The 18,884-nt window shown below is 41.8% G+C and overlaps 1 protein-coding gene across 2 annotated transcripts in view; it reads left to right on the top strand.

The window, feature by feature from the left end:
• Positions 1–18,884, top strand: part of YAF2 (YY1 associated factor 2) — a 184,900-nt gene that overhangs the window by 146,789 nt on the left and 19,227 nt on the right. For both annotated transcript variants that reach the window (XM_086919488.1, XM_086919485.1), the window contains one exon: positions 12,053–12,265. In XM_086919488.1, the coding sequence (XP_086775614.1) occupies positions 12,053–12,265 (213 nt within the window). The remainder of the gene's footprint in view (positions 1–12,052; positions 12,266–18,884) is intronic.

Below are 18,884 nucleotides of genomic sequence, written 5' to 3'. Positions count from 1 at the left end.
TGCTTTGCTAAAATGTAATGAATTTTAATGTTCTTTTTGAATTGTAATGCTTTTTAAGATATGCATAATATATCGAAATAAAGCTGGTTTCTACTACTAAAAAATGAACTTATTTAGTGTGTAAACTTTTTCCTGTGGCATTGAAGTGACACCCATGTATATCCAATGTCAGAAATAATGTATTGAACAGTTTAATTTCCCGCCGGTCACCAGAGCGAAACTATGCAATGATTGACACATTGTATTCATATAGATGGTGGAAATGTTATGCTGGTAACAGATAGTAGGTCTCGGACCGTATTTAATCTCCAGATTGTATATTCCACTGAGAATGACGTTTGCAAAATTGGCTTGTATTGATTGACATGGTAAATGTCACTGATGGCACACCAGCCCAACGATAAAGTATTGCATGATTAGCATTTCTGGGCACCCACCACTGAAACGGACAAGCCAGGATGATGAATCAAATGCAGATACCTACTGAACGTGAAATAAAGCTATCGAGGAGCTTTGTGGAGTGATTATGTGAAGCGACATAAATCACTATCAGGAGTCATTTACAGTCATCGCCACCACCTCCACTCTTCCACTTCCACCAGGCTTAACTACTACTCATTCACCACCAGGCTTAACTGGTACTCATTCACCACCAGACTTAACTACAACTCATCCGCCACCACCACCACCAGGCTTAACTGCTACTCATCCACCAGCACCACCAGGCTTAACTGCTACTCATCCACCAGCACCACCAGGCTGAACTGCTACTCATCCACCAGCACCACCAGGCTGAACTGCTACTCATCCACCAGCACCACCAGGCTTAACTGCTACTCATCCACCAGCACCACCAGGCTTAACTGCTACTCATCCACTACCACATAGCTTAACTGCTACTCATCTACCATCACCACCAGGCTTAACTGCTACTCGTCCACCACCAGGCTTAACTGCTACTCGTCCACCACCAGGCTTAACTGCTACTCAACCACTACCACCTAGCTTAACTGCTACTCAACCACTACCACCTAGCTTAACTGCTACTCAACCACTACCACCTAGCTTAACTGCTACTCGTCCACTACCACCTAGCTTAACTGCTACTCATCCACCACCCGGCGTAACTGCTACTCATCCACCACAACTGCCATCATCTGGCTTAACTGCTACTCCTCCACCACCACCAGCTGGCTTAACTGCTACTCTTCTACCACCACCTAGTTTAACTGCTACTTATCCAGTGTGCAAACTTTAAAGGGCACCATTCCAGTTGACAGACCGGAGAGGCACACTGTATCTTGAAAAGTAAAATGTTTTTAGTATGGTTTTTCAAAATAAGTGCTTGATAAAACTGCTAACCTAGCTACACATCACCCTCCTTGAAGTAATGCAGGAATTTAATTGAATGCTAGTAAGCCAAAAACCATCTGAAGCCTAAGCGACATTGCCTTGATAGGACTTCAGAGCTTAAAAAGAAAGTGATAAGACCTTGATGCAGATTACAATAAACTCCCTGACGGTACTTGTGATATCAAACTACAATCGCACTCAATTATTTTTATGCTGAATAATTAGACAAGCCTATCATCCTCCAAGTAATTGTTTTATAGATTTAAATGATTAATACCATAATTCTCAGTAAAGTCTCAAAAGCATAACTCATCAAGCATCCCATTAATAACAGAAATAACTAAGAGTAGAAAGTATTAAAATATCATGTGACCGTCAAGACATCCATGAAGGTGAAGCAGTGATTTAATTGGTTCATAAGTAGGTAGGAAGAGCACAGCAGAGAGACCGCAGATACAATTGTATATGAATCCCAAAGCTCTCGCCCCTTCCAGGCGTAACCAAACGTCACACCTTGTAGCATAAAACCATCACACCCTGTAGCATAAAATCGTTCAAAATTACTATCCAAACCAGTCAGAAGCCACTCCGAGCCCATGGAAAAGCCCCCCAGATGGCTCTCGATGACAGTCGAAAAATATATTGCTTTCTTTGGTGTTTCATGTCTAGTTTCACAGGGAAGCCCACTGATGCAGTGAGGCCATTTTCAACCATTTTGTCCTTGATGGCCAACTGTTCTTTTATTCACCAAGGTGTCAGGATGAAAGAACAGCAACCAACTTTAACTTAGTCTCACTAGGCATCACTTTGTTTTGTTTCAAATCGCTACTCAGTTTTTTCTACCTCTGTTGTAAGCATCGAATGGCCACCATCACTTCAACTCTGAGGTTTCTGAGAGAGCGTATCTGTCCTGTTCATCAATGTTTGCTTTCACTGGCTGCATTACTAGATCTCAGTCTTTTGCAATTACCCGCCACTCTCCCCGGTTGAACCTAGACCTCGTACCTTGAAGCTTGTTATGAGGACCCTGTGGCTGCAGGAGTGACTATGAGAAACTTTCCAAGCAGATGGAGAAAAGTAAGACTTTTATTGGAGGACCAGGAAAAGGTGCTGAGGCTTGCCCAGGACGGGCTTATTAATTGTGGCCAAATAAACTGGGTTTGTTCTGCTCTGAGCTTTTTGTTGCACTGATAACCGGTGCAGTTGAGCTTCGCAGCCTTTGGGAACACTGCCCGGCCACAACTTTAAACTCCACTGGAGGATTTTGAGAACTAGAAAAGTCACGAAGCCCAAAGGTAAAATCTTAGACCATGGTGAAATGGCAAATCTATCCCAGTAGAGCAGCAACTCTGTTACAAAATCCAGCTTTGTCATTCTCAGATTTTGGCACCAAAATCAGTGGATTCTGCGGGAGCTTGAAGACCACGTATGTGACTTGAAGGGACGTTTGGCAGCTTCAACCTTCAACAATGCCCTGCTGCAGGATTTTGACTTTTAAAAAGTAGACTGAATCAGAAGGTATAATCTATGACTAAGAAGACTTGCTTGATGTATACGAACTCCGTTGTATTGCAGTTGACCGCAAATCATACCTAGGTCCCGGTCCACCACAATCAGATATGTTTTCAGTAACTATTTACTATTTCTTGGTCTCTTTTGGCCTAAAGAAAAACGAATTTCTCCGGTTACCCCTTATCCGATTTTAATCATGTTTAGTGGCTTTATACCCATGACATTTTTTTTCCATTGTTTAGGAATTTACTGTTTCATTATTTATTTAGTTTTAACTTTTAAATGATTGTCGGTGCTTCAGATTAACAGGCATTTCCCTGAGGAATTGCTTGTTACTCATGTTTTAACTTAAGAGTTTAAATGAGACGTTTTGAGACAACACCAGGGCATGTTCATTAAGTTTGCAAGGGCCCACCTTCCCAAATTATTAACCCACTTTCTGATATTACCCATGGTAAAGTGTTTTAGAACATTGGAATGCTGAGATGGAGTAGCTCTGGGCTTATAACGGCTGGAGTAAGCCTTCTGCTCCGACATTCCATTATATAGGTCTGCCGCTCAGGTCTATAACTCTGGTTCAGGGCCTTTAACAACCTGTATGGCTGTAGTAGATAATTTAGATTCTGTTATCTGGAAGTAAAGCAACAGGGGTTTAATGTAGATATTGCAGTTGGCTGAGGTTAAGACAAAACCATTGGAAACTCCAAAAGTGATCGGGATTTTCTGACACCTGGAGGTACCCGTGTGAATGAACTGGTGATGGTGTGAAAGGTATTCGGAGAATCGGTGAAAGTGACTCCCATTCAGGACTTCCGGTGTAGATGAGGATGGGATTGTCTATGTCAAAGGTGTCTATTAGTTCTAGCAATTTGAGGAGGAAAGGTTAACTTTATCTGTGGTCAGTAGGGGGTTTATGATGTTTAAGGTAACTCTATCCAGCAAGGTGATCCGAAGCCTGGTTGGTAATCGTACAGGAGAAAGCTGGAATTGATATGATCTTAGAGTTGAACGTTTTTTGCTTTTTCTTTGATCTTGCGAATGAAGATTAGGTGAGTATCAGGCATGTAGTTGGCAAGGTCATTTGGGTCCAGTATTAAAAAAAAAAAAAAAAAAAAATATTAAAGATTTAGGAGGCTCTAGCCTGTATTGAGCACTTCTGGTAAGGTTTATTGAGTGAAGTGAGAGAAGGGTTGACAATGGTGAGAAGAGGTGAGCGATTTTTAGGACCTTCATAGGATATACCTTTGAGGGAGTTTAATAGGATTAGCATTGTGGGATGGGTGGGTTTAAGGAGAAGCTGGCTAAGCTTGATGCGCTCTTGGATGCTCTATTTTTCTACCAAGAAGTGGTTTATGTCATTGTACTAACGTGGAGTGTGGGATAGTAGAGGGGGTGTAATTGATGCAGTGGTGGATTGTCTGGAAAAAGAAATAGCAAATTAAGACACCTTAGCAGAACTTCGCAAGGGATCAGCCTATCCTTTTAAAGGTTTTCAAAATGCCATGAAGGGGCTAGCTGATGAACCAGGTACACATTAAACATCTGAAGAAGTCTCAGGATGGGTGATGGAGTATCTGAAACGGTTAAAGGATTGAATACCCATGTGTGGAGTAACCATTTCTTTTGCCTGTGTCATCACCACTTGAAAATCCTATAGACTGCCAGGGTTATAATGTGAAACAGCTCAGTTTTTCTTTATACTCAGGAGGGTGAGGTGTTTAACACTCGTAGGGCCGCTTTCTAGAATGTCAGCGGGGTCCAAAACACGGTTTTTGAATTGATTGATTGTGTAGTTCTGAATTTCGAATGTTCTGGACTTCTACATCCAGATCATTGATACAGAACATAATGCCTCATTAAGACCCATTCACAGTGTGAATTAGAGATTTCTTTGAAGACTTTATACAAGACTATTTCCTATTAATGTCTAGGAACACATTTTAAAGTTTGGGACGCATAGCTACTGACATGGGTGCATATTTCATTACTCTTGCCCATATATGATGCTAATGACAGTTTGCATTTTTTGAGAAATTATTGTGGAATATGTTCAGGGAGATAAGTCATTTAGACGAGGTTATCATTTACATAATATTGCACCGGATTATGGTTGTTTTATTTTTTCTGCAATAAATGTTTTTCATAAGAGTTCATCATTCAGTTGCTACATTTGGTCAGGATCTGCAGGGAAAGTAATTTTAAAATCTGCCTGGGTTTGTTTTAGTTGACAATGTAGATTTGCAGCTTGAAATAGCCCAGATACAGGGGAAGTTTGACAAACTACCACTCAAGACCAGTGGTCATGTGACCCATAAAGACCATGTGTCCGCAGCCGCATCCAAGTGCGTGTTTACCCATGGAAGAGGTTGTCATCTGTTTAAGCAAATCCTTCCATCTGACTACGCTTCTGGCATTACAGTTCCTAACTGGAGAGCGAGTGACAGCTGCAGGTATCGGGCATAATGTTTAGCACAATAGCCAGGGGCGTGTCTTCAGAAATTACAGCAGAAGATCACACATCTCGAGCCTCCTTCTTTAAAAAGTAGATTAATTTCTTTTATTTCCGGTACAATTTGATCATATGCATAACTAAATAGACTAAATTTAGAGTTATGCTATGTTGATTTGTTTAGCGCACTAATCACCCCAGATGGTATCCAAGTGCTTGAGCAAGGTTTGTAGATGTGTGGTCCGAAGGTGTTCAGCTTCTTGTGGAGCCCAAGAAGTGAGGAGGAGACTGTGATGTGTTGAGGCTGGTTGTTCCATGTCTTTGGTGCGGTATAGGAGAATGAGCGACTTCCCGTTTTGCTTTTTCAGATTCAGGGAGTGAGTAAGTGCGAGCGAGGCAGAGCGCTGGTATCTGGTGGGTTTGTGAAAGTGTATGCAGCTGTCTAGTAACTTAAAATATTAATTTTCCTACAATCTGCAAGAATAACTGAGTACTTGAGCTTCAGCTTGGACTTTTCAGTGTATTTAGAAAAGCCTAATCGTTAAGTTCTTTTGTTAATAAGAGCTTACATAATGTTAATAAGACAGCCTCCAATACCTGATCACATTACATGGTTGTGTACTATTCAGTGGTTGAATGGTTAGGTCTTTTAACTGTATAATCTTAAAACCTTTTCCACACAGTGGCGTTGATATGGCTTTAGCCTCTGTTTTACTATTTGCACCTTATTCGATTCTAGTAAATACTTTTAGAGCTTACCTGTGAACTAGTATAATAAATGAATATTTGGTAGGTTAAGATCTATTTGCCTCTCCGATGTCAACGTTGTCAGTTTTCCCTCCTATGACCTAATTTTTATGTCTCGCCTGAGCCAGCGTGCATGCTGTGTGAGGCATTTAATAAGCGCTTTTGAACTCCGAACACACACTCGTGCATGTGGTTTGTTTTTTTTAACCCGCAATTGGCCTGTGCAAGCGTCTTTCTTAAAAAGACAGGGGGCATTTGGTCCAAAGCGGGTGAATGTCCAGCCTTCTTTGTTCGCTGGCCTAGGGTGCTCAGGAGCGAGTATTAATGCCATCTGTTTCCAGTTATCGTGTTTGTGTTAAATGGAAACAGATGATGCGATGGGTGTCAGCGCTGGTTTTTCACCTGCAGCTGCAGGCACAAGCACGCTTACCACTTCCGGGCTTGTTTACGCTTGAGCCGGGGTATTTACTCTGCAGAGGTGTCGCGCGTGCACCTCTCCCAGGCTTGTCTTCCTCAGGTTATTTCCTCCCACATATATGGTACCCATGCACACAATTGCCATCGGTGCCGGAGAACTCCAGGTATCTTTCTGTCCCTCATTCAGTGGACATTCAAGACCTATTTGGATGTCTGTTTTGGAATTTAAGGAACCAGCTTCGAGTCCCGGTGTCAGCTCACTATCCTGTGATTCTGGGCAAATTAAAAATAGATCTATATATTTGCTATGAGCCTGTGCCGGAAGTTGATTCCTTGTAGAGTCTTGCCACTAAAGGCGTAGACCGGAAGCACAAAACTCTGTTTTTTAACAGACAATAAAGGCGGCCGTCCTTATATTCTCGATCTAGACTTCAATCGCATCATTCATGACATGACATTGCAAAGTAAAGAAGCTATTTATATTACAGAGGTGTCGGTTTTGGTATTTAAGGAACCATCTTCGATTCCCGGCATCAGCTCACTATCCTGTGATTGTGGGCAAATTAATTAATCTAATCTGCCCGTGCCAATAAAATAATGTGTCCATCTGTAATGCAACTGGCGGTCATGTAAAGCACTCTGATACCTTGGGGTCGAGCTCCCACTATATTAAACTGCACACGCAACAATAGTACAGACCGCGTCTCGTTGTTTGCGGTAAAGTCCCCTTTTAAGTAGTAGCTGTGCTAGCAGTATAACGTCACTTCATGGAGAAAGGGGGTCACTTATGTGGCTCTCTAAGGTTTGCTTTTGCTAATTGGACCGGTCCCACGCTGTGTTTATTACACTCGAGCCTGGGTATTTACTCTGCAGAGGTGTTGCGCGCGCACCACTCCTGGGCTGGTCTTCCTCAGGTTACTTCCTCCCACATATATGGTACCCATCCACACACACACACAATTGCCTTCGGTGCCGGAGCACTCAAAGTATCTTTCTGTCTCACATTTAATGGACATTCAAGACCTATTTGGCACCATGTGGCCCGCAGTCCCAGTTGATAGATTTTAGTCGCTGTTTTGCCAAACCCACGCCTCAAGAAATGTTACACATTGAACACCTTCTTAAAATGTTGCTCTTGCCCCCGAACTTTTTTTTTTTTTTTTTACTTACATAAGGTCCCAAAGGGGACCCTATTGGCTATGCCAATGCTTGTTTAAAATGGATTTATGCAGTGGCCTGGCTATGCTGATAAATACTCCAGTTTGAACTTATGGTCATCTTAGCAGGTTCCATGTTGATGTGAAGAGTAATCGTCCCAGACCATTGCTGGGGTCCCTAAAGATTCCCACCCTTTTTAGACCTGATCTGGCCCCACTCATCTTTGTGAAGGTGGGTGGCCTGGGCCCTAATGTGCTCTGAACTCTGCTATAAGACGCATTCCCCATAACATTATCAATTATGTAGGCTTCTCTCTGACATTCCGGTTTCTCACTGTCCCAGGCTCGAGAGCAGCCTCAATCTTACACTCACCTGGAAACAGTCATTGGTCCTTTTAACAGTCCTCATGGGGAAATAAGTCTTTCCCATCTATGTATATGTTAATCGCCAACTAATTCCATAGCTACCTCTTTATATCAAGGTGGAAATAGTTTCAAACCATTGAGTAGTGTGGGCATTTTATGTTCCTTCCAAGTAATTCACTGCTTGAAGCATCTTAATTGTTTACTCCTTTGATTTATAATTGGTAGATGGTGGGGTGGGGGGTATTTCCCCATTTTCTCTAATATAGTGGATATGGCCTTGCACCGCTTTCTGTCCTTAATAGATAAGCTATTCTACTTCTCTCCGGCTAAAATCTCCCTAAGATTGGATTCTGATGTTCTCTTCACTGTTTTTCATTAGCACTATGGCATCCTTAAATATGGTTAATTGAGCTGGGGGGAATCCACATAAGTAACTCATATATTCAGCCTTGTTGCGTTGCAGACAGACTGATCACTGGCTGTGAAATCCATGTATGTATGCTTTACAGTTCTAAACCAATTTTTTTGGAACAATTTTCGAAATTGTTAGTAATGGACCTGTTTAAATGCTCACTTAAATAACGATACTATCAACAGATTTGTGATCAGGTTGAATGCCGACTACCAGCTCCTCCACTTCACATCTACATCCCTCGAGGAATAGCGTAATTACTTCTGGACCACTAGTTATCACACAATACACAATATCCATGTAATGTAATCTCAAATTGGCAGCTCCACATGGCACAGGGGTTGGTGCCCCTCCTGATACTCCCAGGCCAGTCCTTCCTTGACCAGTCATTAGTCCACCTCCGCCACATGTGCTAGAGATTAAACTTAACCCTCGAGTTCCCCTAGGGTACTATTATTCTGCATTGTATTCCCAGCATAATTCCAGGCACGCGTCCTGCAGCGCGCAGATTAGCAAAAGAAACCACAGTTTAGAATTCTCATTTATAAATTCTTTCTCTGTATTCAAAATTTTATAAAATCAGTGCCGTCTCAAAAAGTTTGATTACTGACCCACACCTTAGAGCTTTATTTTTTTAATTTTTTTATTGATGATGCAGCACATTTTAGATTATTCTGACATGGACTACCCAGGCTCCCATGTAATACGTTTCCAGAAAGACTTAGACATTTCTAATGCTGTAGCATTATCACCTACTTGTTGCCATAGATTATGTCAATCAAATCTTAATTTTCTTATCAACTGATGTTCAAAAACTGCAGTCATATGCTACTTCTATGATGTGAGATATGGTGACATTCTTCATTTAATTAATGTTGTGAATTTGCCTATACCTCCATCAGTGCCTGATGTGCATAGGGCATGGCCTTCGGCCCCAGCCTGCTTCAAGGTCAAACCCACTCCAAAACCCTGAGGGTTATGGGTTTGATCTGTGCCCAGGTATATCTTAGTTCAGAGAAAAGCCTTTAGATATGTCTTGTGGCTCCTTTGCTTTTGTTCGCCCCTTCTGCAGGTCCCCCATGGGTGTTTTTGACAACTTAATTGAAAAATGTTTTTTTTTTTTTAAATGTTAATGTTGCGTCATAAACACTGGAAGACCTGGTTAGTGAACTTCGAAAAATTTCACTGAGCCTTGTCTTAAATTTGACTCTCTTGTTAGCAAGAGGCATTGTCCAGCCCAATGAGATGTCCCCTTGGTGGCCAATGCAGTTGGAGTGTTGATACAATGGATTGGGGACCCCGCTTCTGCTTTTTTGCAAGGTTATCTAACTAGTATGCAGAATTAATTAGAATCTTTTCCCACCAACATGAGCACTCAAGGACACTGTGAAAGAATGATGGTCCTCGAGTAAGCAATATCTTTGTTTCACAGGGCTGCCTACTATCTCTGCTACACTTTCATATACTCCTGCAATGATACTCTGTTCCATTTATGCCTCGGTGAAAACACGGAGAAGGACACAGAGCAAAGTTACAATCTTGGTGGATACTAAACCGCTGATTGGTTCTGAACATTAATGAGATGGAGCTTATATGAGTCGGTTCATGACTTGGGGAGCAGAGTTATAGATGTATGTGTTTTATAGACTCCCCTATTTGGTATTTGAGGTGAGATCTTTGGGCTTTATACGTGACCAAAATGTGTGATCTGAGAGGCATGTTCATCAGCTGATCAGAAACTGCAGTTTTGAGTGCAGCACTTAGTCCAAGATATGTCTGTCAATAAACAAAAGGGCGTTTGTGTCGCAGGCATTTGCCCTAGATTACTGTAGTACGCCATGGAGCACCAAAAATGTTAAAGGTGTTTACAGAGGATAAAATAGCCCCCTTGCCAGCTGATGGTACTGATGGTAGGGACTAGATGGCATGATAAACCCATCTGCATTTTGTCTACGGCATTAGCTTCTTATAGCAGGTGAGTCAAATATAAAACTTTGTCCCAGATCTATAAAGCCACCTGGAAGGGTAGTCCTGCATTAGGTAGGCAGAGGTTTACCAGATGTGCTCCTGAGAAGACTTTGAGATACTTTAACGGTGTACTCTTGGGGTGTAAAATGTTGCAGGTGGAGGAGGCAACACCATGGAATGACACCTTCTACAAATTAAACCAGCTAATCTTAACTGCTTTTAGAAGGGGCTGCTAACGTTTCCATACTGAGTAGTAGTGGTTTCTTGATCCCACGAAAGCACCTGGATGCTTGACTGCTTCGGTGCTCTATAAGCCCTATAATCCATCAGTTCCTTACTAGTGGTCTGTTACGCTTACTCGGGGTCCGTAACTGTTTAGAAGATTAAATATTAGCAGATTAGCCTACGAATTCTTGAAACATTGTTTGTGTACTGTACCTTATTATGCTCTTGTATCTGATGTAACTTTTAACGCAACAATCCTAAATGGGTTTTGGGAAAAAAAAAAAAATCCTAAATGCAAAGGGCTCTGATACCCTCTTGGGTCAAGTTTGCGCTATATAAAACTTTATAAATAAATAAATAAATAAAATCAGAAGTGTATGTAACTTAGAAGCAAAACGTAAAATTAAAACTTTAAAAAAATTCTGTAGATGTGGAGAAGTTTGGGGCTAAACATTAAGTTGGTATCATTAGCTTGATTTGAGTACAAAGGTCAAGTACTGCACACAGAACCTAGTATGGACTGGCTGCCTCCATTGAAGCACTGCTATGCTTTGACAAAAAGAGAGCATGCATTGGGAGCAAAAAAAAGACAGGGCTGTGCTAATGTCTAGCACATCGCTTTGTCTTTTATAATTTAAAAATGTAATTTAGAGAGTGAACCAACCTTCCCATTAAAATGTTGATTTTTCAATACTTCTTGGTTTAAGTATGTGTTTGATGTATACTTCTTTCTGTATTTGTGTATATTCTTATGAGGTTCAAATCCTAAAAACTGCTTGGGCTAGGTCCACAGCTTCAAGTAATGACTCAGTGAAGGTCCCAGATTGCAGTCATGGTGCAGTGGGGGTCCACAGAAGTCAAAAGGTTAAGAACCTGAGTTGTAGACTGTGGTTGTACTGTTGGGGATTGGTGCAGAGTGATGTTGAAGAAGGTGACTTTTAATCCCTTCAGACTGCAAATTTAGTGGCATTCACTGACTTTTTTTGATGGCCATTCTCACCTTGGAAACACTTATGCCTTCAAAATATTTACTCAAATGTTCTTCAAGCATTTTAATGTGTTGAAAACACCAACAGATTTCATAAAGGTATGGTAGTAGAGGTTTCTCCAAAGTGAGCCAATGGGGAAGAAATTAAATGTTTTTGGGGATGTTGCTTACTGATGAACTCAAACCGACATTGCACCACTTGGAAAATACGCGCAAATTAATGTTTGCCATCGACTGTGTTTCCAGGAGTAAATGTAGAGGATATTTGTGAATGCCTGAAATCTGCTCGAAATGTACGGTGAAGCCTAAGGCCATATATTCCCAAGATTATGCTTATTTCAAAAGGTGTTTGTTAATAATGTGTGTTTTTGTTATAGACAGTCATATCGTATCTTGGGCTGTCTGCCTGTAAATCAGATTCTTTTGTCTTATTCATGCATCTATATATTCATGTGCAGAAAACCCCGGCCGGTTGCCCAGTTGGTTTCACAGCAGGTTACCCAGCAGTTTGTTCCCCCTACACAAGTGAAGAAAGAGAAGAAGGAAAAGGAGAAGGATAAAGTGGAAAAAGTGGAAAAAGTGGAAAAAGAGAAGGTGGAGAAAGAGAAAGTGGAAAAGGAGAAAAGCGAGAAGGACACGCCTATCAAAAAGAACAGCCAAAAGAAATCCAGGTAACTGCCAGATGACTTTAACAACTTTATACACTATAATGTGTAGTTTTCTGAATACTGTTTTTGCGGTCTCGGATGCTAATGATCATTTTAACATTGCTTTGTCTGTTTTGCTGTGTACTAACGCTGATTTCAGAAGGGACTCTGAATACATTGAGAACCTGACACGAAGGCAACATAGCTATTCTCAAACTATGCAAGAGAAGCGTCTCGGTGCTCCTGAATATGCTAAACAAATAAAGATATGATTTTTTTTATTTTTTTTGTAAACAGATTTTATTGATCATTTTCATGAACAATACATCAATGTAGTTCATCAATGTCCAACATGGTATTCGTTTTTACAATCGGTTCACAGTTTATCTGAAAAGATTGTGGTAAAAATACAGTGCTTTCAAGCAAAGGTCAGGCCCAAACTGCGAGTTCAACTTCAGGTTCTTTAATAAAAAACGTACATTAACCAAAACTAACAGTTCACAAAAAATACTTTTTTTCAGTTTTTCACAAAAAATGAATCCGCAAGGGATGAAAAGCTCAATTGTACCGGACGAACACCAACCAAATGAGAATAAAAGGAATGCAAGGTTTAGAAGTCAGTCTAGTCTTCTCTTTTCTCGTCTCTTCTCTTCTCTTCTGAATCTACACAACAAATCTGGAGTTATATGCAAACCACGTTGTGCACAGGTTTTATGCTAGTTTGCGGAAGGTAGGATGGTGACCCCGTAGTAAACAAGGCTCTCGCATTTGAAGTGAAAGTCAGTGGTGTTCTTGTAAAACCTGTAAAATATCCAAACTTCCGCAGTGTGTATTTTTTTCTGAGCCATCAAACTTTTTCCTTTCAATCTTTTCTGCACGGGTTCCCCTACATGCAAATTCTGGCATGAATGGTCAATCTGCAAAATCTTCACAATGCTATGGTTTTGATGACCTATTTTGACTAAAATAATTGTTTTGGTCTTTCAACCAGTATTTTTTTAAAAATTAAACTTCACACAACCTGAAAGGTGTTGGAAATTCTGTTTGAAAAGTAGTGGTCTCCTCTTTACATCAGCTACAGTGGTCTCCCCATGGGCTACTAAGTGTCAAAAGAAAAATTCATGCTGAATCTAGTCGAGTTAAGGCCACATCAGTGGCTTTGCAAATGCATGTGCCCATTTCCAAAATCTTTTTGCAGCCATTGGGGACAACCTACATCCGTTTGACAGCTTTAGGTGCATTTTATCATTAAAGATAGGGCTTTGGCAAGGAAGCTCTTACCAGTCTTTTTGCTTTAATCCTGATTTTGCATGTAGTGTCTCCTCCCAGCCTTTTCAGAGAAGTAGAATTGCCTTCCCAACTGGATGGGAAGGAGGAAATAGTATATAACGGGAAGGAGGAAATAACGTTATCTTCATTATTATTCTAGTACTCTGTGTGGGCCCATGTATTTTGATGCCCCGTCCACAGTCCCTTTGCAACCTTTTCGCCAAGCTAGCACTGCCTTGCCTACTACATCTCCCGTTAGTCACTCAGAGGCAGCATGGAGTTATGTTTTTTTCTCCTCATTGTGAATGAGCTTTTCCCATAACTCTTCCTTCTGTTTCAGGTTGTCTTACGAGGCCAAGCTTGACATGCAAGAACTAAGTATTACCCACCCTTTACGACCATCATTACGTCTGCAGTATGAACGGAAGTCCAGGGTCAAAGTTCAATGCGCCTCGGAGCTGTTCTTGATCTCCTCTCAATGCTGTTCTAAGCTCCTCTTTCTCTGCTCCTGTCTTACATTTTCCGCAGAATTCCGGGGTTGTGTTTAAGAAATTATCATGCAATTAATGGTTGATTTTGGCTTACTAAAAAGTACATTTAGTTTCCCAGTTTGCTAACTTAATATAAGTGTTTTTTTCAAGGTTTGGTGTGAACCTTTGCGGAGTTTGTTGTTAGGGTCCTTGAATGCACATTAATTAATCTTCGTTGATACCTTTTTCATCACCTTGTACTCAAATTAAAACTGTACATTTCTTAGGTCTGGTAAGCTTAAAATATTTCAGGTTTGTACTAAAACTCAGAGTTGTTTTCCATTAGTGGCTTGTGCATTGTAGCTCTATGCATGGTGGTCATGCTTTGTGTTACTAAGATAAGCCTGTGATCTTGTACTTCTTGAATTCCTTATTCTTTAGTTACTTAAAGGTGCCATCTCATAAAGAAGCATTCGCCCCCCTCCGTCCCCGTCCCCCCTCCCCCCTTCCCCCCCCCACCTTTCTACCCAGCCCTTCTGATTGTGGCACATCATTGTATGGTTATATCTTAATTGTGGTTCTCTTTGAACGGCCTTTCTAACAGCGACGTTTTTAACATCCTCTTATGCCATCAAGGAGTGTAGATCTGTGATGGTATTAATCCCAAAACAACTATTGGAATGGAAGGTGTAATCTGTCTGTTGGAATCAAATCCTTTTCCTGACTGTCTATATATAATTTTTACCCGCTATCTCTGACTTCTTTCTGACCATTGGGTGTTTTAACTCCTGCATTTTTGTTGTTTATGGAATGCACACTTTAATAAAGTATACCGTTTTGCAGTTTTCAGCTCCGTACATTCTTCCTCTGCCAAGGTGGTAAAGCAGTTTGTAATTATTACTTTCGGGATGTTTGTGCCTAGTTGCCTTTATTCTTTTAGAAATTCCAGTCCTCGCTTCTTAAACCTCTTTTGTTTGCTCTGCAGTGCCAAAGTGATAATTGAGGGTCATTATTGCTACAGCATGAAGATTAACTAAAATAAGATATGCGAAAGTTGTCAGTAGTTATCTTAATCCAGGAATTGGGCTCTTTCCTGAAAGACGTTGTGGCAAAAAGAGCAAGTTGATTGTAGAGGAAGCGAGTTTCAGGGTAGAGCTAGGAGACTTTGACCCCTGTACGAGTGGGGTTCTGACATCCTAAACATACAAATTGTCTGATACAAGCATTGGGTGTAAAAAAAAAAAGGTCCAAGAGGCCTAGTGGGCTCTCAGTATAGTTCATTAGATCAGCATGAAGAAGGGCACCTTAAATGGGAGTGGGGACAGTGATGTCTCTGGATAGGCAGAAGTGAATGTTCTTGGTCTCTGTTCTGTCTGGTAGCCGTCTGCAGATCCCATAAATGGGAAAACAGAATGTTCTTAGAGCTAAAATTACATTCACAAATTATCGCGCTGAATGTCTTGCCTACAGAGAACAGCTTGGCGTGTACAGAATGAATTGGTGAAAATTGTAGAGCTTCAAACAGTGTGGACGAGCAAGTGCCACAATAAGGCTTCATTCGCTTGATACGTTTTGCCGAATTATCTTTGCACAAATGGAAGCTAAAGGTGTATAGTATTGGAAGAAACTCAAAACTCAGTCTTCAGCCAATCAAAAAAATGCTGGCAGTGGAAGAGCTAGAATACTTTGTGATGATTTCGGTTTTCATAGAATATCTGCTGTTATTGAATTATGGAACAAAATGCAGTAGTATTTTTCAGATAATTTAGCGGGCGGAGGCACTGGCACTCAGGAAAGCACCATTTTCTTCAGCTCTGAATGTGCTGCCTTAAGGTTTTGTAATTGTTCTGGGACAAAGAGAACGAAGGTAGTGCAGCATGCTTTGTGAACAGGGGATAATGTTCTCCACAACCAGGGTTATTTTTTGTTGATATGTGTTTCATGTATAACAAAGTAAGTGCAGCCAAGAGGCTTATTTAAAAAAATGTTTTTGTGATTATTTGCAATAAGACAAACATTGAAAGGTGTTGAACCAAACCTTCAACTAAACTATGACTATAGAATACTTGAACAAAAATAAATATTGACAGGGGGAGCACCTATGAACAACATTTAATTCAAATAAAGCTGACATTACAAATGATCAATCTGTTCAAAGTTTTTTCTTTACAAAAGAAGGGGTACATATTCCAAAACACAGGACATGTATGTACAGTGGATGTGGAAAGTTGTATAATGTCAAATTGTGAGTCACATCTGTCCTAATCCACTCTTTGAAAGAATGTTTTCGTTTTCAATCATCCATTCTTAATTGCATGTTTGTAGAGGATTGAGCACTTGATGCGTAGCAAAATACAAGAAGTGAGACGCGCATTGACGTTTCTGTCTGGTGGACCTTAATATTTTGAATTAAAAAATCAGGATTTATAAAGCATGGCTATTCCCCTGATAGGGTATCCAGATGCTTGCAGGTCCGTAAGGCATATTTGAAACGCTAGGTCTTTAGGGCCATTCGGAATCTTGGAAGTGAAGTGAAGGCCCGGAGGTGCGTGGGGAGGCTGTTCCAGGTTTTTGTGCAAAGTGGAGCGTCCTCCACTTCTGCTTTGGTAGATGTAGGAGTATGGGCAAGTGAAAGGGAGGCAGAGCTTAGTCTTCTCGAAGGTTGGTGGAAGTTCAGGCGCTGGTTAATGTACACAGGTCCTTGGTTGTGTAGAGCATTGTCAGCATCTTGAATTGGCATCTCTTCTGTACAGAGTGCCAGTGGAGTTGCCTAAGGTGGGGTGTGATGTGGGTTTGTCTGGGAAGACCGAGGATTCGCCTGGCTGCGCCGTTCTGTATGGTCTGAAGTCTCTGTAGGTGTGCAGCGATTCCTATATAGATGGCATTGCCATAGTCCGGTCGGCTTGTGACGAGGGCCTTTGTCACCTGTAAAGGAGTAGCCACTTAAAGATTTTACATAGCATGCGCAGATTGTGGAAGTAGGTGAAGGAGGCTGCGATGATCTGTAATTTCATAGTGAGCTTGTTGATGATTCAGAGGTTTCCGGCATGGTCGGAGGGAGTGGGTGTGGGTCTTAGGTCTGATGGCCCCCAGGAGTAGTTCTATGCGTTGCTCCTTTTGACAAAGAGCAGTACTTCCGTCTTGTCTGTGTTCAGCTGCTGGCAGTTGTTCTTCCAGTTGGAGATGTTAGTCCTGCATCGGAGGAAGTGGGTTCTGGTGGTGGTGGGGTCAACGGTTTTTTGAGAGTATGAGTAGGGTGTCATCTGCGTAGGAAATTTTGTTGAGACCATGACAGTGTTGGCCAGCAGGTTCATGTATGCTTTGAAGAGCGTGGGGCTGAGGGATGAGCCCTGGGAGACACTGCAGATGATCTCCTTGGGTTCAGAGGTGAAAAGTGGTAGTTGAATCCTCTTGAGTTCTTCGGGCGAGGAAGAAGGGGATCCATCTGAGCATGTCTCCTTGGATGCCGATGTGTTGGAGTCTTTTGATCAGCATCTGCTAGGATACGGTGTTGAAGGCTGCAGAGAGGTTGAGGAGTATCAAAGCTGCTTTTTATCCTAGGTTGAGGCGGGTTCGGATGTAGTCTGTGGAAGCGATCAGTTTCAGTGCTGTGATTGCTGCAAAAGCCGGATTGTGAGGCGTTGAGTAGCTGGTTCTGCTCCAGGTGTGCCATGAGTTGATTAGCTTTTCCAGAACCTTCACTGGGAATGAGAACAGGAAGGTTGACTGGTAGTGTTTTGAGTTCCAGGCATCTGGAAATGTTGCGGTGGTGATAGAGGTGTTGAGTAGGGTGGTGAGTTCCTGGGTGATTCTTTGGTTTCCGCGATTGAAGATGTGGTGCGGGTATTGGCATGTGGGAGCTTTGGAGTGGATGGATTTCATGGTGGATTAGATGTTCCAGGTGGTCAGTGTGTGGTTTACGTCGGTTACAGTGGTGGCTTTGTCGAGGAAGTCCTTGTGTGTGGGTTGGGGTTTGAAGTTTCTCTATATGGTTGCGATTTTGTTGTGGAACAAGAGGGTGAGGTTGTTGCACAGCTCCTGTGAGGGTATGATGTTGTTTTCGCTGGCAGTCAGGTTGGAGAATTCCTCAATGATATTGAAAAGTTCCTTGGTGGTGTTGCCACTGTTTTTTTGTTGTTTTAAAAAAAATCTTATTAACTTTGCTCATATTATCAGACATTACAAAACATTGTTCATATAGCATGTGATAGAATAACATTTCACTGTATAATGAAAGGCTGGCATAGACACAAGCAGGGCATTCAACTGTTAAAAAAACTGGTCCAAACCCACCCCCCCATCACCCTATGTATCCACCAAGGCCCCCAGATCTTTTTCCATGTCTTAGTGCAAACTCTACTCTTATAGATTGTCTGTTCAGTTCTCTGGCATCAATCTAGATCACGCAGCCACTGGTCCCATTGTGGAGGAGTCTGCGCCCCCCAGCCGCTGGCTATGTTTCTTTTCGCCACCCCAGCTGCCAGTGCCAGCCAGATCTCATTATATCTGGACCAGTCAGATGCCCCCTTGATCATTAGCGATAACCACTTGGGCTCTAGCGGAACCGGTGAACCCACAACCGTTGCCATCGTGTCCGTGACCTTAGTCCAGAAGGGCACTATCTTGGGGACACTCCCATAATATATGATAGAAAGAGCTGTCACCTCGACATCCCCGTGCGCAGAGAGCCAACTGACTTCTTCCCGAGGTATACAAGTGAGTGCAATATACGCAATGTAGAATTTTTAGCTGCACTAATCGGAACCTGGCGCGAATTGCCAACTCTCGCGGGCTTTGTAGGGCATCCTGCCAATCGTGATCCTCCAGGGCACCTATGCCGCTCGCCGATCTCTCTCGCAACAATACCAATGGGTCAGGCATGTGTGCCGCTGGTTTTGAAGTGT

The sequence above is a fragment of the Lissotriton vulgaris genome, chromosome 1_1 (assembly GCF_964263255.1).
Source record: "Lissotriton vulgaris chromosome 1_1, aLisVul1.2, whole genome shotgun sequence".
Taxonomy (NCBI): Eukaryota; Metazoa; Chordata; class Amphibia; order Caudata; family Salamandridae; genus Lissotriton; species Lissotriton vulgaris.
Note: the sequence above shows the minus strand (reverse complement) of the source record. Positions and strands in the feature narration are given on the sequence as shown.